The following is a 27,447-nucleotide window of genomic DNA, read 5'->3' on the forward strand; positions in this document are numbered from 1 at the left end:
AAATTCTGAGATATACATTTTGTACATGCTAATGCTCTTAGCAATCGCTGAAAGTTTCAAAGCGATCGGTCACTCGGTGTAGCTATGACAGACATTGAAACTTTTTATGAGGTGAGGTCACTTCGAGTGACCTGGTGACCTGACCTTGAATGACCTTGGTCTGAAATTTTCACAACATGTGTAGAATTGATGTATGATAAGGTGTACCAAAAACGGCGGCGCTCCGCGCCGCCGTTTTTGAGATATTCGCGAAAAACCACAGGGGGGGGGGGTGTTCAAACACCCCCCCCCACCCCAGCAGGGCGCGGGTTAATCACGTCCATGAGGTGCATGTTCCGACAAAACGTATCCGCTCTTCTCTCACACACGGTACAAAAGGGACGAGCCACAATATAATAGTAGGTGCTATATCATTCGAACGAGATTGATTTAGAATGGAACGCTTGGTAGATGACAGCGACAGCACCTGCTACCTGGACGGTCTGGCACATCCATGACGGCTGGAACCACCCGAAGGCACGCCGCAAGCATTCAGGAGAGAAATCCAGCGCCCAGAAGGCCGTTCTGACGTTCGATTTTAGCTTAGCCGAGCGAACGACTTATGACCGCCAGCTCCTTTGAGCTGGAACGCCGCCCGGCACCAGGGTATGTTTACCCGGTTTACATAGCATATTTGACGAGGCTCTAGCTCGTTAATTTGGCGATAAGTTCGTTGCAGTGGTCTTCAAATATTTAGAGGGGATCATTTTGTAAATTGTTAAGCACCATTGGCATCTTTTGCAACATCACGGACGGAGATATAAGCTTGCAACAAACCCTATGTAAACGCGTCTATTGAGTGAAGGGTAGGTAGCCCAGCGCCCTGCCGGGGGAGGGGCGCGACGGGCCGTCTACTGTCTACCTACTTAGCAAACGAGATGGCATGAGATACTACATAGGCACATTACTGAGAGGTCGGCACTAGTTTTGGCCCGAGGGGTGCTTTTTTAACTGATCGGCTGCTCCGCCTCCATCTAGCCAAGTGGTGTGTAACTACTAACGTAGGTAACTACTAACGGTAACTACCAACGAATCGAGGGGCTGAGGGGCGCCATCATACATCGGTGGGTTCTTTTTCCTTGCGTAGGTACACTCTCCTGGTCTTGGGGCGCCTGTCGTGGGAGCGCAAAAAGTAGGCGTGACAAACGAGTATTGGGGTGACGATTTTCGAATTTGGGGTGGCACCCGCCTCCCCAGAAGTACGAGAAAGTATCAAGTAGGTGTAGGTACAGTCCACCGCTAAAGTAATGTGTGGTTTTACCAATCTGGACGGATGGCTTTGACTGGCGATTTCTTAAAGCGGAGTTACTGAAAAGAAGACGCCAATAGATAAAGTTGCAGCTGCAGGGGTGACGATACATGTAAGCTACATTCAAAGTTTGCTTTGTAGTCTGGCGAATCATTCCTAAGCTTCAGAAGCAAAACATACCCATGACTGAAACCGCACATTACTTCTGCTGCTTGCTTCTGCTGTGGACTGTACCTATACAAAGTTACACCGCTACTCGTCTGCAAGAGCACAGGTTGGTCCAGGGGTTGGTCTACGGCCTTGGGTTGGTCTGCAAACTGCGGCCCGAAGAATAGACCCAAGGCCATCCATAGAAGTAGACCAATTGGTAAAAAAACGAAAATGGCAGCCTGCAATTGATGCAACTCCCTTTTGAATGGTGAGTGATGGTTTTCGGAGTATGGGCTCGTATGGGAGCTTGTCATTGGATAAAAATATGACGTCATAAGACCAGAGTTGGGACTATCGGTATTTTTTAAGGCTATGGTCAGATGAATAATCAATTGTATTTTGTGCGTCGGCCGCGGTCGGCGGGTCGGCGGTGGTTTTTGTATTTTGTTTTGTCTGGATGACCTCGAATAAGGTAAATTGGCAACAATTTTCTGATCATTTTTGTTCGGGAGTAACTAAGAGCATTTTTAACTAAGCATTTTTACGTTCGAGCTACTACGCGGATTATGCTGTAATTCAATTTTCATAACAACTTGAACTTGTGCCATCACAATGTTTTGACTTGACTCAGAAATTGAAATACTTTCCTGATTCATGCTTACCTAGATTTGCAACACATCCAAGCCATGCATTTATTACAAAGTGAAAATTTATTTAAGCTTCCAGCTGATGCATACCAATACCAATTGTTTTTATTCACAGGCTTTGACTTGATTGCGACTGCCATCTGTATTTCAACATGGATGCTTCAGGATACCAGAAGAAAAAGCGTGTGCAAATAGTATTTTCATCTGGTAAGTAAATTCATCCGTATGGCCCCCATTGCCTCCACCTTCCCATATCCCAGACTGCAAAGTATGGCAATTTCGACGAGATCTCGTCGGTGCGGGCTTGTTCGGCTGGTGCGGATTTTGGAGTGGTGCGGTGCGGATTTTGCCTGGTGCGGTGCGGACTTCGCTTGGTCTTCTTACCCGGCCGGGTTTCCTTGTTGACTGTTCTTAGGAAAGCCCTACAAATCCGTTCCAGCCACGGTGACGCACGGTGACGGAGAAAGGTTTTAAATTTACTCTACGGATTGCGGCAGAACAAATCCATTCTCGCCCCGGAAATTAACCCGCGCCCAGCTGGGGGTCCTGGATTTCCACGCCCTGCTGGGGGGGGGGGGTGTTTGAACACCCCCCCCCTTCTAACTCGGCTCCTGGGCCACGTAGCGACACGCGGAAGGCGGCGTTCGAAAAAGCGTCAAAAATAATGACGAAATCACTTCGGTCAATTTTTTGGTCAGGTCAAAAGTCAGGTCACCAGAGGTCATTGAAGGCAAAATTTCGCCGATTTCCAGGTCGAATGTCGACAATTTCCAAGAAGCCAACGCATAACTCGGGAACCAATAGAGCTACAGCGCCGCGGAAAAGCGCATTCGATAGCCCTATTGACGCCCTTTCTGAGTAATTCTCTCAGATTTGACCTAACGTCAACGGTTTTGCCTGCAGGGGGCAAAAACTGCAAAAACAGCCGATTTTTTCGGAAACAGTTTTTCTGCAATAACTTTTGACCCAAGCCTTGTACGAGCTTACTTTTACCGGCATCGTGTTCCTCTCGTCAAGACGCATCGAATGAACTATAACTTGACCTTGAAAGGTCAACTTGAAAATTTGACCTCAGGTCAAGGTCATGACCTGACCGGAAAGGGTCATGTTGCATATCAGTCGATCCGTATCGTCGAGCTGAACACATCTAAGGCGTTTTCATCGCTCTAGCATGCCTCTACCAAAAGTTATTTGCGAAAAACTGTTAGATACCATTCGTGACCTAAGATGACCTCAGGGCATAAACAGGGGTCACGGACACCATTTCCATGTTCAGTGTGTCTAAACCACTTGTAATTCAGTGTTTGGGAGTGTTTATAATGTCTTTCGTCGAAAAGAGGCGCATTTCAATTTTCTCCCATTGACTTATAATGGGGAGGTCGCAAAATTGACCTGACCTTAGGTCATCGGTATCAAAATTCTGAGATATAAATTTTGTACATGCTATTGCTCTTAGCAATCGCTGAAAGTTTTAAAGCGATCGGTCACTCGGTGTAGCTATGACAGACATTGAAACTTTTTATGAGGTGAGGTCACTTCAAGTGACCTGGTGACCTGACCTTGAATGACCTTGGTCTGAAATTTTCACAACATGTGTAGAATTGATGTATGATAAGGTGTACCAAAAACGGCGGCGCTCCGCGCCGCCGTTTTTGAGATATTCGCGAAAAACCACAAGGGGGGTGTTCAAACACCCCCCCCAGCAGGGCGCGGGTTAACGTGATGACGACGTCATTAGAACGAAGACTGGTTGCGGTGGTGACTGGTATGTCACATTTGCGAGCAGCTGGTTTGAATTGCCAATCAGCACGCTACTTTGGAATGACGTCATTAGTTTTACTCATACGAAAGTTTGTCGGGGCGATTTTATCAAGGCTCGTCAAATTCACACGTGACATTTAGCATGTAGAAGGCCCACAGAGAGGGGAGAAGTTCCGAATGTCACGTGACCCAATATGCCCTCTGGCGCCCTTTTGTCACCGGCGTCCGTCTATTTGCTCTATTTCAAACTTCCGGTACAAGTGCGCGGCGCGGTCCCGTGGTGAGCGTTGTTCGTGAAACTGAAGTTGGAGGGGAAATAATTATAGTGAGATGAATGAAGTCCATTGCATTATAATTGCCTGTGGGTTCGGTGCGGATATTTTGGGCTCTCGGCTCGCTTTGGTGCGGATTTTCCGGCTCAGTTTGAAGGGCTGGTGCGGATTTTGAACTTGGGCCGGTGCGCCTCGTCGACCTGCGTGCCATACTTTGCAGTCTGGCCCATATCTGATTACTTTGACTTGTTTTCATGTTGGCCGTTCTCCGTATCTTGTTCTGCCTGTCTCTGTGCACTGTGCACCACATATAAGTTGTGTGCCCCCATTCAGTTGGTCTTTTCATTGTCTTTTCCTCTGTGACTGCCATCGGCCCTGTTCAGTGGATGTGATGGGCCACACGCCTACATAGCATTATTCATTTCAATTTGGGTGCATTTACCAGTTTAGTGCCACAGTGCATGGGACATGATGGTGTGCTACTCTGACTGTGCTCCATACCCAGGTACCTCCTCTGCATTGGCTGCTGCATGGCTACAACTGTACTACTCTGTCATATTCTACTCTAACCTTCCCAATGACATTCTGCTTTACTATGCATTGCTGCTTTTGTTACGTCACCTAGCCTAATTGGAACTAGCCTAACATTTGGAACCTAATTGAATAAAATATTCTTTTGGTATTTGGAAAATGGAGATGTGAGTGAATGATGTTTCAGTTTGGAAGTCAATTTCAACGTAAAAGAATTGATACACTTTTCCAATCAAATCAAATGACCAGTTCTTTGCAGCAGATCTTGCAAATCTATATCCACACATCGAGGGTGAATAAACCTACTGATGTCAAAGAAGGTCACTAGTTCATTTGGAATCCTGACTCACTGTTTATTTTTCAGCATACCTTCCTGTAACCAGGCAACATCATTGTCAATACCTACATGGATGCGCCCTGCTCCTTGCTCTGCAGACTGACTGTGTGACCTGCATCTGTTGCAGATGACGAGGGTGACAGTGCCGCCGACAGTGAGGAGGACATGGTGACCCATTTCCCAGTGTCAGTGCCTCCAGGACAGGCCACCAACGGCAGGGTGCCTGTGGTCCTAGGTAAGTGGAGCTATTGCTGATCATAGATCACTTTGCGTGCCTGGTTGGATGGGGGGGGGGGGGCAGAGCAGGGTATTTGGAGTGAGAAAGGACAGCTGGTCAGTGTTGGGCGGCATGGGTCTGATGAGGGAGGATAGGAGGGATAATCAGCGTGGATTGGCTCTGCAGCTGGTGTACTGCAGCCGGTGCGCTCGGCTATCCGCTCTGACACCTGCTCGGAGGTGCGCCGGCGAATCAGTGAGGACGGCCGTTCCTCTATGTGGAAGGCTGTCCGCTCGGTAGTGGGCGGCAGTAAGGCGGACAGAGCGCTACCCGATGCTACCCCAGATCAATTGAACCAGTTTTTTGTCGGTGTTGGACCACGTGTAGCGAGAGAGGTGAGGGGATCAGGGGTATCCCCTGACCTCCCCTGTCGCTTGCCCCGTGTGGGTGCGTGTTCGTTTAGTTTGTCACCGCTGACCCTGACTGAACTGCGTAATATTGTGTTTGGCATGAACGGATCCTCCGCCTGCGGCGAGGACGGCATCACCATGCACATGATTCGCCTGTCTTTTGATGTCATCGGAGGTGTGTTCCTCCATTTGCTCAATTCCAGCATCTCCAACGCCGACGTTCCTGATCCCTGGAAACATTCCCTCGTCCATCCCATCCACAAGTCCGGCGACCCCTCCGATCCTTCCAACTTCCGACCCATTTCCATCGTTCCCGTCTTTGCCAAAATTGTAGAGCGTGCCGTCCACCAGCAGCTCTTCAATTACCTCTCACAAAACCATCTCCTATCCCCAACTCAGCACGGATTTCGTCATCGTCACTCGACTGAAACCGCGCTGATATCCATCACCGACCAAATCCTATCATCCAACGACCACGGCGACCTCTCCCTTCTCTGCCTGCTGGACTTGAGCAAATGCTTTGATGTGATAGACCATCAAAAACTTCTCACTAAACTACAACTTCACGGAGTAGAAACGACATGGTTTTCGGCCTACCTTCAAAATCATACCCAGAGCGTCTGCTTCACAGACAATCTGGGTAACATCAAAAAGTCATCTCCTCTTCCCAACAACATCGGCGTCTTCCAAGGTTCTGCTCTCGGCCCTCTGCTCTACTGCGTCTTCGCGAACGACTTATCCTTGTTCACCGGAGACGCAGTGGTAGCACAGTACGCCGATGACACACAAATTCTGGTCTCTGGCAAAAAATCTGACATGCAAAGCGTGGTCAGGAAGATGGAAGCAGTGCTGACTTCCATCGACCTTTGGTTCCAGGCCAACGGCCTCAGAGTTAACGCAGGAAAAACTCAGCTGATGTTGTTGGGAAGCTCTCAAAATCTGCGCAACGTTCCCGGCCTCTCTGTCAAATTTCGCGATCATGATTTACTCCCTGTCTCAGAAGTTAGAAATCTCGGTTTAACATTCGATAGCACGCTCAGCTGGACTAGTCACATTTCTTCTCTCACAAACCGCTGTTTCGGAACCCTTCATGGTCTATCACATCTAAGGAACCACCTCCCACCATCGGCTGTCACCGTCATCGTCCAAGCCCTCGTTCTCTCGCAGGTCCGATACTGCATCTCAGTATACGGCAACTGCACGCAGACAAACCTCTCTCGGCTCCAAAAAATAATTAACTATGCTGCAAAGGTGATTTTCGGCCGCAAAAAGTACGACCATGTATCGGACCTGCTGGATAACTTGGGCTGGCTCAGCGCTGAGCAGCTTGCTCAGTATCACTCTCTGTGCCTGCTGCACAAGGTGCGGCGATCAGGCGAGCCAGAAACCCTGGCTGCCCAGCTGGTGCAGGTATCGCAGACGCGGCAGCGATCCACCAGACAGGACCGCAATCTGTCAGTCCCACGATCGCGGTCAGCGATGGGGCAGCGCCGGTTCTGCTGCCGGGCGCCCCTCGCCTACAACCAGCTCCCGTCAGAACTGACGCGTCTACCGGCCCACCTATTTGGTCGGCACCTCCAATCCCACCTACGGGGAGGCGAGGTGACTTAGACAGCGGCCATGAGTCTGTATGAGTGCATGTGTATGTTTGTTTGTGTGTACGGGCTTTGAGCGTATTTATCACGTTATTTTATGTTATGTCTCCCATGCAGAGTTTTAGCCCTGTACGAGCGGCCGTAATAGCCACGAGTGTATCGTGGATGGCTTCAATACACGTCTATGTCTATGTCTATGTCTACTCGTAATGACTATAAAAGGGTTTAGAGGCCGGATGCAGGGCATGCCGCGGTTGCAGACCCGGATGAAGTATGGTAGTGTGCAATCACTGGGGCACCTCCCAGTGGCCTGTCCACTGTCAAGTGGTTACTGGCATGACTTAGTCGGACGGTGCCGTCTTGCGGTCCCACCGTGACACGCGACAAACACCCTAGTCTGTGCGGTGCTTCCGGGCGGTCGGCGCAGCGGCGCCATCTGCTTCCAAGTGCGGCTGAACTCTTTTCAGCTCGAGTTTGGGGAGTTGGACGGACAGTTGAAATATTAATGGTATATCTGCTAACTTCAACCTGCTAACAACTCATTATCAAATCTCATTTCCTTACAAATTGACTTCAACTATTTTACCGTTTACGCAATGTGAGCTAAGAGCTTGTTGGAAGCAGGGACCGATTCACGTTGGCGCACTAAGGCCCTAGTGACACTTGATTTCAAGCGTCACTATGCGATTTCGGTTCGCGCTGAGCCACTAGCCGATTGGTGTAAAATACCGCTTAGTGTCACTACATTCAAGTGTCACTTGGTCGCCTAGTCTTACTAGCTTCCTAGTGCGCCATCTCGAATCGGCCCCTGGTCCCAAGTTATGGCACCCTACCTCCCAATGGGTTTTCTTCCTTCCTATGTACATTGGATCACGCTTTCTTCTGGAATATCATGCGTGCATGCAAACATACATACATGTTAACCCGGCGGCCGCTGGGCCGCCCCGCGCCACCCGCCGGCCGCGGGGGGGGGGGGCTATAGTTGCCCCCCTTTACTTCTTTCTGCGACGATATCGTCACAACGCGAAGAGATACAGGGTGTCCCGAAATTGATGCGCGGTTGTTCTATCCTCAATAACTTATAAAGTGCTCGAATTTATTTCACGGGTTATATGTTATCATAGTCCCTATTCAGTTGCATACACGGCCTATTGCACTCTAGCGTGTCACGTTTCAGGTTGTCAAGAGTCTCTCCTTTGAAACAACGCCATGCCGTTTATATCTTCTGAAACAGCCTCTTCTCTGAGCTAGCCCGTGGAAGCTTGCTGAGCTCTTTTCTGACGATCGTCCAGATAATTTGGATCGGGGACAGGTCCAGACTGTTGCCAGACCATGTCCCCTTCTCCCAGAGGCCTGGGAGCCTCGCTCGGCACCAGTCCTGGGTCTTCCTGGCGTGATAAGCTGGAGCCCTTTCTTGCTGGAAAATGGCCCTGGACATGTCCGACAAAAGTTTGAGTCTGGTTTTTGAACCATTTACCTTTTCCCTCAGCATCTTTGTGGCATCAGTCTTCTTCAGCACCCCGTTGACATAGTATGTCATAGTAATAAGCAGTCACGGTCTGTCCCCGAGGCACCTCGTGAAGCTCAGAGCGCCTCTGTAGCTCATCATGCTCCAAATGAGATTCTTCAGCAGACGTTTCACCGTCTCGACAGCGGACTCCTCAGAGCTGCCGTTGGCCCACATTTCGATCGTTCTGGCAGTTAGAGGCTTAGAGACCACAAAGGGCACCTTGTCACTGAAAAGGACGCATCTCCAGTCCTGAATGGTCCAGTTTTTGTGGGTCTTGGCGAAATCCAGCTGCCTGCACTTCTGGACCACGGTAGGCCAAGTCTGCATCCTGAAGCTGAGCAGCTTCAGCTTCAAGATAGTCTTCAAATACTGGTGGAGGGTCGATTTGGATGCTGGGACATGCATCTCATTCAGTTTTCTTGTCAGCGATGTTGAATGGTGCTTTTTAAAGGTCGACTTTGCAATCACGATTTTCGCCACTCGGCTCAAGGCGATCTTCCGCCCTCGAACTGTGCTGTTCTTGAGTGTCTCTCCTGATCGTTTGCAGTCCATCCAAAGTTTAATTGTCGCAGAGTTGACGCCCAATTCTCTGGCATCCGGAACCTGGGTCACACCATCCTTGATCATCCCCACCGCGCGGTAGCGGATCGGTAGTTTGTGCCTTTTCACTTTTGGTGATGTGCGGTTTCTCCACGTTGCCTGTCTGGACAAGAGTGGCCTCCCGCGCCCACTACCGGCCGCGGTCGGGTTAGCCGCTTGTTTCACGTAATCGTGTGACCAGCAAGATGTCCGTGGTGCCAGAGCCGGCAAAATTGCAGTTGTTCAGCACTCGGGAGGGACAACATAACATGCAACACCAACCGCGCATCAATTTCGGGACACCCTGTAGAGAAGCGAAAATTCGCACACCTCTTCCTGAATACCTAGCCGAGGTTGTGTCCAAATTTGGTGTCGATTCCATTTGAAATGACGTCACAGTGACGTCAGAAATCAAATTATAGATTTGCGACTCTCAGTTTCCTCACGATCTATCCGATATATGAAACCGAATATAAAGAACCAATTATTGGTCAAGAGCTAGTTGGAAGTGTACTTAGATGTTTTAGGATGACAGCGGGTACTGTCTAGTTCATTTACAGTTGAGTATCATGCTCAGCGACATCAGAAACGGTCCATATCGGAAAACGACAAAACTTTATGACGTCACTATGACATAATCTTAAGAGCTACAACCATCAAACTTTCTCAAACATTGCCTAGATATTCAGTTGAAGCAAAGTTTCACGGTCGTAGCTCATCAGGTTTCAGAGATATTCCACTAAACGTAAAGGGGCGGGGGGGGGGGGCACTTTATGCCCTTCCCCCAGCGCACAGTGGGGATTTTTCCGATCTAGCGCCTCTTAATTCCAAAAATCTTTTTTGGATTTTTGTTTATTTTTTGTGTCAGTGGGGCTAAGAAATGTCTGAATTTTTCATATATGGCATTGTTTTATCTGTATGTCCACAGCAAAACTAGGAAAAATGCGCCCAAAGTTCACTCATGCGTGATTACTCAATGGGCTCAGCAAGGCCCGAAAGTATAGCTCAATTTCATTGTCCTGTCCTGTTGGTTTTAATCTCGCAAGGTCTTAAAGTTGCATATCTTCTGAAAGGCACCTTTATTAGGAATGGAATGGCAGACAGAAAGTATGCCACAACCTTACTAAGGTCACAAAAATGCCATTTACAAAAAAACCTTATAGACACCATATTGAAGAAATGGTATTCTAAATAAATGTAGGAAATCAACAATGTTCTCCACACTTATCCACTCCGAAATATATCCTATCGAATTTGCCACTTTCTCCTGCACAAGGCAACGCCTAGTTTGGCTGCCGAAATTTGCCTGAACACGGAATATCCACATTGGAGTATCTTAACACCCCACTCGAGGAGCGCTAGGGCAAACAGCACGATATAGGTATGTTCCGGACATTGGCGAATAATTTTACTTCGTGATTTATATGATGCATATTTTCTGAGACACATTCATTATAGACACCATATTGAAGAAATGGTATTCTAAATAAATGTAGGAAATCAACAATGTTCTCCACACTTATCCACTCCGAAATATATCCTATCGAATTTGCCACTTTCTCCTGCACAAGACGACGCCTAGTTTGGCTGCCGAAATTTGCCTGAACACGGAATATCCACATTGGAGTATTACCCCACTCGAGGAGCGCTAGGGCAAACAGCACGATATAGGTATGTTCCGGACATTGGCGAATAATTTTACTTCGTGATTTATATGATGCATATTTTCTGAGACACATTCATTAGGAATAGGATGACAAGCGTAAATTATACATACCGTAACCTTATTAACCATCGCACATGTGGGGAGGGGGAAGGGGTCGGATAAAACCCCATGGTTTTCCGCAAATTACTCGCGCAAAAAGCGGCCGATCGCGACGAAACTTTCGGTGCCCTCGAGATCATCAATTTTACATCTAACCTGAAAATTTTATGGCTCTGACCCAACTGACCTTTGACCTGTGGCATATTTCTCGAGACCATGTTTGGCCGGAATCGCGATTCGGCGTATGCCAGCTCACATTATCCGCGGTTTCCAGTCTATTTGTGGTTTTAAACGTTCAAATATGTGAAATGATGTTGGTGCCATGCATTATGGCGGGTGTCAAGGTCACGTGAAGGTCAAGTCAAGGTCATTGACCTTTTGATGACCTTGGTTTATTTTTTTAGTTTTATGTACTTGTTTCTAGGGTAGTTTTTGGTGCTGATTTCGAATTTAGCAGTCATTTGAATATTTACGAAGTAGTTCTGGTGCCTTCGTAGTTCGTACCATGTTACGAACCTAGGTGACACCTACTATGGATGGCCGGCAGGACGCCTACTGGTTGATCTAACCTGACCTGACCCGACCTGGCCTAAATGCATAAAGACATCGTCTGTGATCAAAACTAACATGAAATTCGTGATCAGCACCCCAAAATACCCCGTAGCACCCTAACTTTGCGAAGTTTCAAGAGGTCTCGATTTCCCAACTTTAGTTGGGTCATTAAACTGATTTGGAAAGTCAACTAATGACCTTGGACTTTGAAATTGGATATATTCGGCCTCATTTTGTCATAGGCAGCACGCTTGATTTTTCCGCGAAGCTCTAGCTAGATCAGGGGCCAAACTGCTGAGCCGGGGGTCCAATTGAACCCCTATACTATGTTGATTATGCAAATTTACAGGTAAAATTCTCACCAGGACACACCAGCCAACATCTGTGCACAATCTGGCTACAATGCTACCTATGGTTTGCCCTCTACGAATAAAGACGTGCTAGATCGGAAAATCCCCACTGTGCAGCGGCTCGCGAGTTAACGAATATGATCTGAGTCTGATTTATACCAATGGCTGGACTCCAGTTTTTTACCTTCGGCTCTGGGCCTCTGCGTCGGAACAAATCCAACAAGACACGCATTTTGTAATGTCCGATACTCCTATGCTAATCGACAATCAATAAAGGCGTGCTTGGATACACGGCGGATAAGGTCACCGTTCCCGAAATTGCCAATCAACTGGTTATGATCGCCGAATGATTATCAGATAACTAATACCTAAATGATTTTTCAGTTAAGTAATGTGACGAGAACTTCAATTTGGACATCGTTTGATAATCTGTATTACAATTATGCTTCTTACAACAGAAGTGGGAGGTGCGAACCTGTTCATGCTTTGTTAACTTTATGAACTTCTTTGGTGCAAACCTTGGCGGTTCATAAGTTTTTCTCGGACTGTTTGATCGGGCGCTCTGTTCGGTCTGCCTATATAGAACTGTATGTAAAATATATAGCACTAGTATTTAAAATAGAACTGCTCTGCTCCGCAGGGGTACTAGCGTGTACCGCTGCACCTGCCATTTGCCTTGTCTCCTACCGTCCGTATCGACATTCCTGAGGCCTCTTGCACCAAACTACCTAGCTAGGTAAAATCGAAAAATCGGTTTCAGAATAAGCTAATCTAACGGTGGTAAATTTGTTTGCAATAGCCCAATACATAACCCTACAGGTGCTTGGTAAATTTGACATGCAAATTGTCACATTTGAGTCTTGGATTGGGTGTACGATGCAAAATAATCCAAGCATTGGTGCAAGAGGCCTCAGATCTCCCGTGTATTTTTCCCGTGCCGCTGGACCTCTGTGGTAGGTGCGCGACCCGGTCGTTGATTACTGCTGATCTCGACCGAGGCTCGACCGGCGGTATTTCGGGCGGGCGGGCCAGCTTTTTCCTCCCCGAGGTCGCCCTTAGTCGATCGGTATTGCGGCTCTCGACGTCGTGTCATCGATGCGCTCGATGCGGATTTGGGTGCAATATTCTGCCTCCGGGCGTACAGGTCATGTGAACAGGCGCGGTGGAGAGCGGTGCTGCCGGTCGCCGGCGCGGCATATGACAGTTCGGCAGTTCAGGCGCCAGTTGACTGTAAGCGGGAGCGGGGTGCTTAGGTGGAGGGACAACTCTTCAAACGATAGATGGGGATCCGGATGCAATATGATCTGTCCGACTGACAGATCTACTGTACGTTAAATGGTAATTGACTTCCGCGTCGGTACCTTTGGCCAGAGTCCCGTCTCCTGGACTAGATAGTTCGATCGGTTTATATGATACAGAAGTGTGGGGAACTGGATGGATGTTCCCATTAACGCGTCAGTGGGAACATCCATCTTTTCGCGGGTGCCTTGGTTCCGTGCCATTTCCTTTTTAATTCACACTAGAGGGACAGCATTACGCGCAGCGTAATGAATCAATTTTCATTAAAATCGGCCCAGTAGCGGCCGAGTTATTGCCAGAATAAATGTTGCGTCTCCTCTTGGCCGGCGGTGCTCTGTTCCGGTATCCATTGCCAAAGGTCAGTGACCTTCCGGCTCTGATTTCACCCAGTTTTGAAAGCGAAGAAACTGAGCCTACTTCTCGGTTCGATGAAATTAATGGTGTGAAGTGCTCTAGCGAGGAACATAGCGAGAATAGATACGTGAAGAATCATTGACCTTTTCCTCGAAAATGTAAAAACAATGCCAAAAGTTATATTGAATGCGGTGAGCTTTCGGCTACAAGCCTTCGTCAAACCAACAAAATGACACGATACCGTATCGTGTCATTTTGTTGGTTTGACGAAGGCTTGTAGCCGAAAGCTCACCGCATTCAATATAACTTTTGGCATTGTTTTTACATTTTTGAGGAAAAGGTCAATGATTCTTCACGTATCTAAACTGAGCCTAAGGCGCGTGCTCTCTGCTCGAAGCCGGCCGCGGCCCAAAATGCCGCAAAGATGCGCCCGCCACGTGCACACCGCTGCACGCACCCCCTCGAAAAGTTGATACGACAAACCGATGCACGCGTCTGACTTGCGCCCAAAATTTCACCCCCGTAGCCCGCACCGTTCCGGAGCAATAGCCCGCCAAGCGTGACGGACGCGTCACATACATACATACGGACTAGAGATGCCACAAATTTGCAATTTCATTACCCGCTCCGCCCCGCAGCTACCCCTTGCCCAACCACAACTACCCGCAAGCTGATTTTGGCTGAGCCGAACCCGCAAAAAACCCGCAATTTTAAAAACCTGCTTTTGCAAGAAAAAATACAGCTGGGTCAATGCTAGAGCTATATAAACCTTACTTGCTTCATTGCTGTGCAGAAAAAGACAGCCAAACAAATAGTAAGGACTTGAAAATGCTATGCTAAGTCCTCAGGAAGTGCACACTGGATAGTGGAAAATGAATGATGCATCAATACATTTGAAATTCCTTTCTGAAAAGAGTTCAGTAAAATCTTTCTCTCACCTTATCCCTTCAGCATTGGCTGAAGATCAAAATTTCACTCTGGCTCCCTCTCAATGTTAGGCTTCTGGAATGATATTGTTATCATAATGAATGTTGATATAAAAAGATATGCGATTTCCAGTCAAAAATAAATAGTGACACGGTGAATAATGAGTATCCAGTAGGGTGACACTTATTTTTGAACTTTTGATATTTCAGGAGCGAAGGCCTGGATATGGTGTGAAACCATGTGAAAATACCTCCTGTGAATTTTCACATCGATCGAACATATTTAAGAGGTGCCCCAAAGCCAATTTTTTGGGAAACGTACACCAAAAATGTATAGCGCATTTTTAATTCAATTTTTGATAAAGTACAGATGCAATTTGGCTTTAAACGAATCGTTGGGGGTGTAAAACGTCGATAAAAAAATCCCCACCCCTCCAACAACCAATAGCAATTTGTTAAAAGAACACACCTGGCACGCGCTGTCATGAAGGCACACCACCCTGTCCGGCGTGTATTAGCCTCTGACTAGGGGTTTCATGGGAGCCTAAATCCCACTCACTGCTGCTCAGCTAACGTCGAATAGCGCACGTCTGGGAAGCGCCGATGTTCCCCGACAAAAAGTAAAAAAGACACACTGACATACAAAAAGGCACACCACGCTGACCTGCGTGTATTAGACCGTCGATGGGAGTCTCGACAAAAAGTAAAAAAGGTACACCTGGCACACAAAAAAGCACACCATGCTGACCTGCGTACATTCGACCCTCGCTGGGGGGTCTCATAGGAACCAAAATCCCAACCACAGTTACTCATCTAGTGTCGACTTGCGGACGTCGGGGAAACGACGTCAATGTTCCTCGACGGCCTGGAGAAGGAACTGTCTTTGTTCCTCATCCTTCGTGAGGATGGCGCAGTAGCTCTGAATCAGAGCCACGCCCCGTTCGGCAAAATCGTTGACAACCTTGAGGGACTCGGCTCGGTGGCTGGCGAGCTGGTAGTCCTGGCGTTCCGGCCACTCGGCCGGGTCCACCTCAAGGAAGTCCGACGAGTCAAGGGCGTCCACGAGAAACTTGGAGCTTGACGAAGCAAAGTCCGGCAGCGTCTTCCTCGTCAGTACAGTCAGGTCAGGCTCCAGTGAAATCCGCTTGGGCGGATCTTCTGCGCCGTCGCGGCCAAAGGAAGCCACGATCAGCCTCTTCTCCTCCAACGTGGTCCTCGCGTCGAACAGAGCGAGTGACACCAGCTCCTCGGAGAAGTACCAGAGATGTCGCCCAAACGCCTTCGATGCTTCCCTTGTGATTTCCTCGTCCTCGTAGGATAAGAATGAGCGGTAGAAAGCTAGGTCCTGGGCCGGAGCACGGGCTGCCAGCGGGGCTTCGTACCACGCCGGTACATACAGCGTCGCGAAGAAGAGAACGAAGCGGGCCAAGTTCTTCTCCACCGCCTTGGTGAGCTTGAACTGTCCGCGGAATAAAAAGATCAGTTTACGTATATCAGTTTGCCCATCCAGCGAGCGCGGTGGTAGGCTCCGGGCTTGGACATCCTGATTCCTCCAGGGAGAACGCCACCCAAGACAACGATCGTCAAGTTGAGGAGTTCTCGATAGTCTGCGTACTTTGAAGTTTCTCCTTGCAGAACAATAATGACTTCGTCACTGTTGGACGGGATCGGCTCGATTGGCTCGAACATCGCCTGGTCGATGGATTCCCATTCGACTTTGAAGCGTATAAATAGTTGGATATCGGGCCCAGACGACTGTGCGAGACAGGCACCGAACGACTTGTCGGCCACGATCTCAAGAATATGGTGCCGGCAGGCCAGGTGGAGGAAATTCCGCCCGAGTCGCTGTTGGACGTAAGTACAAGCTCCGCCGCGCACGCCGGTGTTGGAAGCGGTAGTGTCGAAAGACGTTCCCACAAAACGCGTTCGGCGACGCCCCAATCCTCCAGGCAGCTGACAACCGCGGTGGCAACATCGTCACCCTTCCCGCTGGGCAAGCGTGGGACTTCCATGAGCTTGTTAACGCCATCCCCAGAAACGAGGATGGGAAGGCGCTCAGATGCCTTTGTGTTGGTGATATTAGCGACGATCTTTCCGTCCCAATGGACGACGAGGGGTACGCCCGGAGCAAACGTCTTCCGGATCTCCTTCGCCACATCCTCCCTGACGCGCCTCCGGTGTCGTTGGATCGACTCCCGGTTGACTACAAGGTTCTGGGGGATCGGGTTGTACGCCTCAGCAGCAGCGTGGAGGATGTGGACAGCACTCCGGTCAGATGTTCTTGTTCGATCGAGCGCAGCTGCAATCTGCGGGGTCACCGCCGAGGCTCGAGCTATGCGACGTGTTGGGGGAGGAAGCATTAGCAGAAGAGGGCATCAAACGCCATATTGGCTTTGGGGCACCTCTTAAATATGTCCGATTGACCTGAAACTTCACAGGAGGTGTTTTCTCATGATTTCACACCACGTGCAGGCTTTCGCGCGTTGAAATCTTCATTTTGGGATTTCCCCCTATAAATAAGTGTCACCCTAGTATCCAGTCGATCTACACATAAAACAAATCATGCAAAATCCCAGCAAAATCCAACTAACCACCAATGAACCACGCATTTTTGGAAACATGCGTCAGAAGCGTCACCAACAGCTGATTGCAAGGAATGTTACAGCGACTAAATTATTGCAGCCGTAGTTAGTGCGAACTTGTTGCGAAAACACCGTTGTATATTGCATATTCATGTGCCATTCTGATAAAATTATTTTACACAACAGCTAAAGTTTTACAATTCAGAGGTTAATCACCGGTTAGGAAATAAAGAGACAGTAAATACTAAATTAAATGTAATAATTTTATAGATGGTCATTGGTCTTAGTAATGTTCTCCGGCTGGTTCTCTCGGCATACAAATGATAAGGACGTAAAAAAAAACAAAAGAAATAAATGCGACCAGCTATGTGGTTTTGTAACATGTATAACTGCTATTTTGAGGTATTCAAAAATCAAGACAGAAAAATTGATTGTAAAATTATTATTGCGTCATCAATGACAGCTTTCCTTCGCCTCAGAGACCAAAATTGACGAAGTCAAATGCCAATCCTTGTCAGAATGTCGGAAGTGCGCCAGTATTGTATTGCGTTATGTTTGGGCCGCATGCCAGTCAATATTTTGATTTTTTTGTAAGGGTAATTGGTGTGTTATTTTCGTAATATAGGGTGGGACAGAACATAGAGTAGGATAGGTAATCAATGAATTTGCATCAAATTTTGTTTAGCTGATAGCTCTTTTTTATGCCGACCAGACGCAAATAAAGTAACATGTGGCATTTGCTCTGATTTTCAACATCTCATTTTATTCTGGGTTCTTCCATAGTGTATATCTAGTGCACACTGCACATAGACTTCAGTTCAGCTTCCTATAAGTTTGCTTTCAGGTTCTTTTATGTTTTATGGAATGCTTTCATCAGCATTTATTTATGTTTTGTAGTTTGTTGCTTGTACCCTGGTTTGGTCATTGCTAGACTGTGGATGCTATTGCTGGTTGTTTTCAGTTTTGCATTTGAAATGTGCTTCCTTGATATATTTTTATATTTGGTTCTGTTTTAAAAGTTGTTTTGATGAATATTGTATTGTTAACCTGAGCAAATGCACTTGGCATTGTGTTTTGCATCTAAAAAAAAAAAAATAAAATAAAATTTATAGGTTCTTAAGTCTGACCGCCAAATACCCGCCACACTACAAGTTTTGCTTCCCGAACCCGCCAAAAACCCTGCGGGTTTTGAAAACCCGCAGAAAGCGGGTTCGCGGGTTCAAAAGTGGCATCTCTAATACGGACGTTCTGATTTTTATACATGTAAACTAGAGGGACAGCATTACGCGCAGCGTAATAAATCAATTTTCATTCAAATCGGCCCAGTAGCGGCCGAGTTATTGCCAGAATAAATGTTGCGTCTCCTTTTGGCCGGCGGTGCTCTGTTCCGGTATTCATTGCCAAAGGTCAGTGACCTTCCGGCTCTGATTTCACCACTGAACTCTATAATGTGGAAGGCGCATCGGCCGCCAGATGGTGTCCAACGGTGCCGCCATGTTGCGCAGACCAGAAAGCGGCCGCCGCCTGTGTTGGGGAATAGGAAATTCGGGACTTCGATTTACGTTTGCGGCCGCTGCATCCGTTACGTTCAAGATATGTAGACACGGAACCCAGCATCCTACGCAGAATTGAGTGGAGAACAAGATGACATCTTAAACAGGGCCTCGGCTAACATGTTAACTGGTGGGCCAAATGGCCCACCAGTGACCCGAAATGGCCCACCAGCCTCAAAGATTTGGCCCACCAGTAATTTTCCGAAAAATCTAAGTTTTCACATTGTTCACATTTCAAATTGAATTAGCAGATCTTATCGTACATTTTCAGGCTGATAAAATACACATCGGTGAAACACATTCTTGTGAAAAAACTTCAACCTATTGTTTGCAATATCCTCTTGGGGTAAAAAGTGGACTATAGTACCCGCAACTTAAAAAAATGATCGTCGTTGCCCGCCTAATACCATCACCATTCCCGGTTTCTTGAGACAGCCGTAGGTCACACTTCACCGGATTGGACCAATGGACGAGAAACGGACGGCGTCCGGTGATGTCCAGGGGATGTCCGTTCGTTTCCGTTGGACGTCCGTTTCTCATCCGTTAATATCCGTTCCATGTCCGGTGGTGTCCGGTGTGCTCAACCGGACACCACCGGACATGGAACGGATATTAACGGATGACAAACAGACAAACAAACGGACATCACCGGACGCTGACAGTTCTCGTCCGTTCCTCGTCCGTTGGTCCAATCCGGTGAAGTTTGACCGAGGCTTTAAATTTCATGCAATAATCGTGAAAGACGTCTGCCTCTGTTAATTACAGATAGTGTCGGCGGCCTCCAGCCGATCGAGGTCTGCGAGAGTTCTTGCAAGCTTTCCGATCGATCGAGTGGTTGCAGTCACATAAGCATCTGCCGCAGACCAGTCGGTTACAAGAAAAACTACGAATAAAGAACAGCCCAGTTCAGACGATCGGGGATAAGCCTGCGAGCGATCTCAGACGGCTCGCCGATATACACGATATACAAGCCAGAGTCAAACTAGAGGTAGTGTCGGCGACTTCCAGCCGATTGAAGTCTGCAAGCGATAATATGCGTCTTCACGACCGGTATGATGCTTGCAGTCACACATCTGACCAGTCGGACGAATTTCGAACCGTTCACAGTCAGCGTTCCAAAAATTTCTCATTTGGGCTGAAGATGACACTCAAGAATAAGACTTGGATAATTTTCCACTCTCACATTTTGGGTGGCTAGAATTTTCCACTCAGACACCCGCAAGAGAAATCTGAAGTTTGGGACACTGTTCACCAGAGGTGTACATAACTTTTTTTAAAGAAAATATTAGGGTCGCGCAGTGCGCTTGGGCTTTTGAGTCAATTCTTTTCCATGCGACACCAATAGGCTTAATGATCATTTTCAGAGATGTTGGGGTTGCCGCTACAACCCCCTTTTGGGGTTCCTGCTACAACCCACTTTATATATAAAGTTGCACTCGTGCTGTTCACAATTCCTCCCGATCCACCCGACAACGCCCGATCCCGTCCGACCGCTTCCGAATCTTCGACTAGTCGGCGAGCGATCCACTCAGGGCTCGCTGAATTTTAACATCCGATCGGCCGTAAGTTATCGTCCAAAGTTTTATAATCTGCGTCAATATTTTGTGCATACTTGTGCGATTTTATGTGCACCGCCGGAGTATCACCACTGAAAGGGTTGTGGGACCCTACTCTCTCCTCGTGGGGGGGGGGGGGGGTCGAGCCCCGTTTTTTTTTTACATTTTTTAATGCCATCCTGACGTTTTTTGCAGAATAAAGTGGCCGAAATCTGGGGAGAAATCGAAAATTGTGGGGGGGGCTATGGCTACGAAGGTCAGTCCATGTCGCTGCCCAAGTGGCCCACCAGTCAAAATTCCTTAGCCGAGGCCCTGATCTTAAAAAATCCTCGACTACAGGGAACTTACACGTTAAACCCTTATAAGTCAATGGGGAAATATGGAAATTGCTATTTTGGCGCCGGGAATGATCTGAAACTATCTCAAGCATATAGAATCGTGATTTCATGCACTCCTTGCAAGGTCCAATGCCTCACATTTGCATTGTTGTCCTTGCGTGACGTCATCTGTGACGTCACAAGGGTCATAGCCTTTTCTTCAATAACTCCCGATCAAATTGAGCTAGCGAGTCGGGAAAGCCACCAATGGACTCAGGAAGACCTGCCGAATCGAATGATATGCGACATGACCTCTTTCGACCAGCTCCGTGACCTTGGGGTGCTGACCTGACCTTGACCTGAGGTCAACACCCTAAGTTGACCTGACCCGAACAAAAAGTATATCACTCGATGCGCCTGAGCTAGCTGAACACGATGATGCCAAAATTGCGGGTCTACGGCCATTTTTGGCGAAGTTATTTACCAAAAACCGAACCCATGCCTTTGATCACTTGACCTGACCTCAGAGGTCACCGGTTGACCTGAGACCCTTACAGCGGGTTCCTACCAGTCACTCTGCGTTATACTTTGCCGCATACGACCACTTTACCGCTTAATTCTAGTTTAATTAGCGGCGCATTAGCGAGGTGGGTTCAATCAACCCCCTCGGCCGGGGCAAATGTAGGTCCGGCGAGTGAATTTGAGGAATTCTGAAGATACGATCGTGTTCCCCACTCAATTCTGCGTAAGATGCCGGGTTCCGTATCTACGTAACTTGAACGTAACGGATATGGCGGCCGCAAACTTAAATCAAGGTCCCGAAATCCCTATTCCTCAACACAGGCGGCGGCCGGTTCCTGGTCTGCGCAATATGGCCGCCACCGTTAGACACTACGGCCAATAGGGTTGAAGCGGCAGTGCTCCCCTGTGGATTTCACCCAGTTTTGCAAGCGAAGAAACTGAGCCTAAGGCGCACCGTTCCAGAGCAATAGCCCGCCAAGCGTGACTGACGCGTCACATACATACATACTAGAGTTGCAAAGTTTCCCTACCGCACTACCGGCATGCCGGTAAATTTTCACTACCGCAGGTTTTTTCGTGGTATCTGGCATGTCTTGCCGGTAGCATGCCGGTATTTTTGATTTTACACAAAAATAGAAAATATCAGCATATGGTTTAAACTTTGGGCACTAAGAGGCTATCAAATTATAATAACAGCAATATTAGCCACTGCAAAATACATTTTGTGGTAGAAGTTACATTGCTAAGGGTAGGGAATGGATAACACATGGACCTCAGCGATTCACAGGTTTCGTTATAATTAGGAGTGTCAAGAATCTACTGTGGTCAATAAATGGAAGAATACTTATTCATGCTGCAAAAGCTCGATCAATCAGTAAGTCTAATGGTATGTAGGGGAAAGTGGGGTAAGACGGGCACCTTAACTTTGGAGCCATTTTTCGGCCCGTTAGAAACACCATAGAAACGGGAAACTGAGTGAAAACCTTCTTTAGACATTTTACTTCCATTTGTCAGAAGCTAAGACTCAGACCTGATTCAACAAATAAACTGCAGCTATTTTTGCAAAACCTTGCAAAAACCCGTCTTACCCCACCCCATGGGGTAAGACGGTCACATGGGTAGGGCAAGACGGCCAGCTTCTTTCACCAACCAGCACAGCTCGCAACAAATGCCCGAGATTAGCCGCATTGATACAGTCGCTCGTTGGTCTCAAGTGCTTCGGAAATGACAGTATACGAGATTCGTGCAGAAGGCGTATGCTCGTATATAAGCCCAAGTTCAGAAGCCATGTAGAACCCTTTTCACATTCATTATTCGAGAATAAACTGTGCCGAAGGAATATTGCGAACATGTCTGTGAGTATCGGAATCGATCATATTTTAATTAGGAATGCTTCTTTTTTCCTACAGCAACAAAAATATTTTCACCATTACAGACCCATTGGATTCATAGTTGCCCGTCTTACCCCAAACTCAATGTCAGAAGTTCAGCACGATTGTTCTCTGTGGACAATTTGATGCAAACAAAGCAAATCCGCGGTAAATGAACACTGGTGGCATATGAGTGTACCACAAGTGATTGCGAGTTTTTAACTCTATAGTGCTGCACACAAAAGCTTGCAAAATACATTATGGATGTTTTCAATGAAATGCGTGTTTTAAAGAAATCAAAATAAAAGATTATCGACCGAACACAAATTCACCACACTTCAATGGTGATGTGTAGTGGGAAAGGCAATTCTGGTCCTAATTTTTCTCGCTCGTAGCGCTATTGGTTTGGTCTGCAGAAGGGGTGCCCGTCTTACCTACCCTGACCGTCTTACCCCACTTTCCCCTAATCGGTAAAATACAACAAAATAAATAAATGTTCATGACAACGTTCCCTAGAGGAAAAGGCAGAATCAAAACACCACAAAACACATTGTTTGGAAACTGGCCTTGAGTCCTGAGATGTGGTCTGAGATACTCTACAAAGTATTTGACACTGAAAATCCAGCTGAAAAGGCAGGTATTAGGTAGCCCTGAGCCTGACTTTGGTCCCAAAAATGAAATGAAAATCAAATAAACTGGCATTTTGTCTCATCTTTACAAGAAAACACAATATTCATACAAAATAAACAAAGTGGCGCAGAATAACAGGGGAACCAAGGATTGACTTTTTACATCTTCTCTCCCCTGATGGAAGGATGTAAGATGATGACGTAATATTTATTCGTATGCCTTTTTGGTTTAATTCCTGAAAGGGAATGCATTTTCTTGTAGTGAACTAAACTCACAATGTTGATTACATCAGAATTCAATATCGTTTTGGATCGTTTACATCAACAATCATTTATGAGGCAGTTTGCTACAGTTCAGAAACTTTTTTTTGCAGCAATTTAATCAGCTGGTTAAAAGTATCTGTTATTATGGCGCATCTGTTTCGAAATCTTTGATAGTTGATAACCTTGTGTTTGGAGAGGAAGATTCTTCGAGAAAGCGGTTATTATATCGTTTTTATGCATATTATTTGGTGACTGTTTTCAGGACAAGTGAGTTTTTCACATTTTTTCAAATGATTCGTATCTTATTCATGAGCCAGCAAGCCATGGCGAAAAGGAAAAAAAGGTGTTGATCTCGCTTCCTCAGGCACATGGCCGAATCTGTAGGTACTTTTTATGTTGTAGCCATCTAGATTTCAAAATTTGATTTTGGTTGGTAGGTTCCTGCAACATTTTAGGAGAATGTGGAATAGTAGAACACCTCTGAAATGTTAATGTGATTACTGCTAACTTGAACTGTCCAGTCTTCAGAAACAATTCAGGAATTTAAGTTCTTTTTGTCATTGCTTTTTTTGATGCTTTTTTCTTACTGCTTTTTTGTAGGCAATACCTCTTTGATTACACGTGATATTTTAACAGTTATAGACTGGAACTGAGTTTCAAAATTGTGGGTATTTGTGGGGCCAACTGAGCCAAAATCATCCTGTTCGTAGTTAGGTTGGACATTGGGTGGCTGCTGGGTGGGAACTGGGATGGGTACTGAAATTGCCAAAGTGTGGCATCTCTTGTAGGGGTAAGCTAGAATCAACATTGCAGGTTTTTTTAGTATGCCGGTAATTTGGTGGTGTTTTTGCTTGGGTCGTGGTAGCATGCCGGTATCCCAGAAAATTTTTGTGGGGCGGGGCGGTGCCGGTAGCAGCCTTTGGGGGAAATTTTGCAACTCTAATACATACATACATACATACGTACATACATACATACGGACGTTTTGATTTTTATATATGTAATGGGTGCCGATGACCAACGCCTATGAATGGGCGCAAAATGACCTCGCAGTCGGCGCGCCCCTAACCCCCAACAAACGAACAGACCAACGTCTATGGGTGAAGGCGAAACATGTCATCATCAGCACCATCCGCTGATTCCCGGCGTCCTGCGGTCAGTGGTCACAACATAATCGTACTATTTCGTCATCTCATACTGTGCATGGAGAGCTGCAATAGACACCGTGTCCTGAGCGGGGGACGGGGGCTGGGGAGGGGTCGTGGTCATGTCCCCGCCCGCCTGCATGTTCCCGGTGTGTGTCAGTGTGTCAGTGTCGCCGGCGCGGGTGCGGGCGCCGCGAACGTGTCGACTCGGCAGTCGGCCGGCTGTGGTGGTGGTGGTGCAGCCAGCCATGCTGCAGACGCGTGTGCTGGTGCGCTGTCCGCGCCGGTGTCCGGTGTCCGCTGTCACCCTGACCTCACCGGTCAGCTCGGTCGAGTCGCCGCCGCCGCTGCCGCCGCCTCCCGACTCGTCAGAGACACTGTCAGACGATGTCTGCGAGTCATCGCCGCCGGCACCGCCTCCCGAACCGCCCTCGGGACTGCCTGCTGCCCCGGGAGCGCCGCCGGTCCCCGTAACACCGACCCATCACTGCCCGCCGTCCTCTCCGCCGCTGCAGCCGCTTCTCGACGAGAGTCTGCCGTCTATATCGTCATCCTCGCCCCCGCCGCGATGTCCGAACCTGAGGTCTTACGCGCACACTTCCTCGTCGCCTCCGATGATCTTTTACACCCCGCCTCCTCCCGCCTCTCCGCCTCTGATCGTATCCTCTTCGCCTTCTCCACCTCCCTCCTCTCCGCCTCTTATCATCTCCTCTTCTCCTCCTCGCGTTGTCTCCCCTCCCTCTCCGCCGCCTACCTCTCCATCCTGTTCTCCCTGTTCGTGTCATCCACTTCTCGGCGAGTCGGTGCCTCTGTCACGCTCCTGTTCCCTCCGCGTGCTCTCCTCCTCTCCTCCTCCCTCGGGTCTCTCGCCTCCGTCGCTCTCTCTGCCGTCCTCGCCTCCCTCACACTCTCTCCCATCCACTCCTCCCGTACTGATGTCGCACGCGCCTCCGGGCAGTCCATGGCCGCCGCTGATCTACCTGTGCTCCTCGTCTCCAGAGGATAACATCAGCCATCTGCACGCGCTCCAGGAGGACATCCAGAGGATGCGGCAGCTGACGGCGGCCGGAGACCGCGGAGCACACAAGGTCAGTCGCCGGGGCGGGCTGGTGGTGGCTGCAGGTGATGGAATGTGCCTCTGAGTGAGGTGGGCGTCTTGTTTGTGGGTGTCCAGGTGCTGGGGCTGCTGGTGTTGGTACTGGTACTGGTGTGGGGTGCTGGTGCGAGCTTCATGATGAACTTAAACTGGTTTTCAATTGGTAAACGTGGTGAACCTTATCGCTTGTGTTTTTATTCCGTTGGTATTCAGAGGTTGGCCATATCTCTTGCTCATGGAACTGGGAGTCATCGGCTCTATGATATGACGATCCGTTCACACTTAACGAGCAGCAGAATGGACTTTGATTATTTCACGTCAAACGCTTTTCTCCATTTAACCACAGCTGTGGTTAAATGGAATAGTCGGGACCTGTGCACAGGTCCCGACTACCCCCTCTGATCCCGCTATTCCAACTAGCATCAACGTCCGTGGCGAGGCCAAATCGCTTTGTGTCGCTTTGTAGTAGCCGCCAGCGCACCGGTACTCAGTAAAACGCAGAGGAATGTGCGATACGGGTCGGTATTCAGAGTCATACCGTGTACCGTGGTTCCACTCTGCTGCACTGTCGCCGCAGAGCACGCTCTATTGTGCACTGCGGTGCACCAGCGGATATACCGGGTGTTTCACAATAAATGCTACTTTTGAATAGCTTAAATGAAGATCTTACTTGTTTGTAAGCGCGTAAATTTTATATGCAGTTTGCTGCAAATTTGTTGCGGTTTTTAGTCCTTATATTTTTTTTTTTACAAACCGTCAACGGTTCCATCTGTATGGACGTGCAATGCCAACACCGTCAAAACGGGTCAATTCGCCGTGTACAGATGATGAGGCGGTATGGGTGGTCATGCATTACGGCGCTTTGCGGAGTCTGACCGCAGTGCGACGGAGTTTCGGTAGCCATTTTAAAAGGAGGAAGGATATTCCGTCAAAAATGTTTTTCAAACGGGTGGTAGAAAGGTTCCAGAAGACTGGAAACACGAGACCAGCCCCGCCTCCTGATCGGACGGCGATCCCAGAAAATCTGCTTGAAAAGGTCAGACGGAAGGGTGGCATAGTGGAGGACCCGTGAAGGGTGCTGAACTGAAAGTTATATGTTCATCAGTCCTACTGTTCTGCTGTCTCATGTGGTAATACTCATGAGCCATATGTAATACATGTCACTGAAACATCGTCGTTTGAAAAGCAACATTCATTGTGAAGCTTAACCCTGAAGCTTAACAGAATTGACCCGTTTTGATGGTGTGGACATGTACGTACATAAAGAATGCAGTTGATGATTCGTCATAGTCTTTGTAAGGATAAAAAACCCGAAAGAATTTGCAACAAAATGAATATAGAATTTATGGGCATACGAATAGTTGAGGTCATTTTAAAAGCTTACCAAAAGTAACGTTTATTGTGAAACACCCTGTAGGAAGGCCGTGCTGGGCATTGGGGACATGCTCCCGGCTTTTGTAGCTATGCTCGGCCACAGCTCTATTCGCGATAAAATATTAACTTCAATGCATGATGATTCTCGTCAAATCGTCGTTTTTATGAAAATGCAAACGTGCTTATCTGGATATCACTGCCTATAACATTTGAAAGGCCACGGATTCATAGTTTCCTCTAAAGCGGCCCCTGGTTTTGTCATCGGCTATCCTGAAAGTGAACACGGCACAGAGCGTGCTCACATGTGCTGTGACATGAGATCGGCACGGATATGACTGATTGAGCAGCGTCCACGGGATGTGCGGGGTGGCACAGAGGGCACCTGTGGTGTGGCAGTTCCTGTAGGAGAGGGATATGGGGACAGGTGTGGGTGATGTCTGCTCGGATGAGCCCGCAGTTGAGAGGTGGGTCTGGTCATAACAGGGCGCCTGCGGTC

The 27,447-nt window shown here is 47.9% G+C and overlaps 1 protein-coding gene across 1 annotated transcript in view; it reads left to right on the forward strand.

Annotated features, from left to right (window-relative positions):
- Positions 1-1,846: 1,846 nt before the first annotated feature.
- LOC122391400 (rho guanine nucleotide exchange factor 2-like) overlaps positions 1,847-27,447 on the forward strand; it is a 105,037-nt gene continuing 79,436 nt past the window's right edge. The window contains exons 1-4 of the mRNA XM_043385254.1: positions 1,847-1,910; positions 2,201-2,292; positions 5,114-5,221; positions 25,481-25,569. Coding sequence (XP_043241189.1) covers positions 2,238-2,292; positions 5,114-5,221; positions 25,481-25,569 — 252 coding nt within the window. The 5' untranslated portion in view covers positions 1,847-1,910; positions 2,201-2,237. The remainder of the gene's footprint in view (positions 1,911-2,200; positions 2,293-5,113; positions 5,222-25,480; positions 25,570-27,447) is intronic.

The sequence above is a fragment of the Amphibalanus amphitrite genome, unplaced genomic scaffold (genome assembly GCF_019059575.1).
Source record: "Amphibalanus amphitrite isolate SeventyFive unplaced genomic scaffold, NRLGWU_Aamphi_draft 000435F_arrow, whole genome shotgun sequence".
Lineage (NCBI taxonomy): Eukaryota > Metazoa > Arthropoda > Thecostraca > Balanomorpha > Balanidae > Amphibalanus > Amphibalanus amphitrite.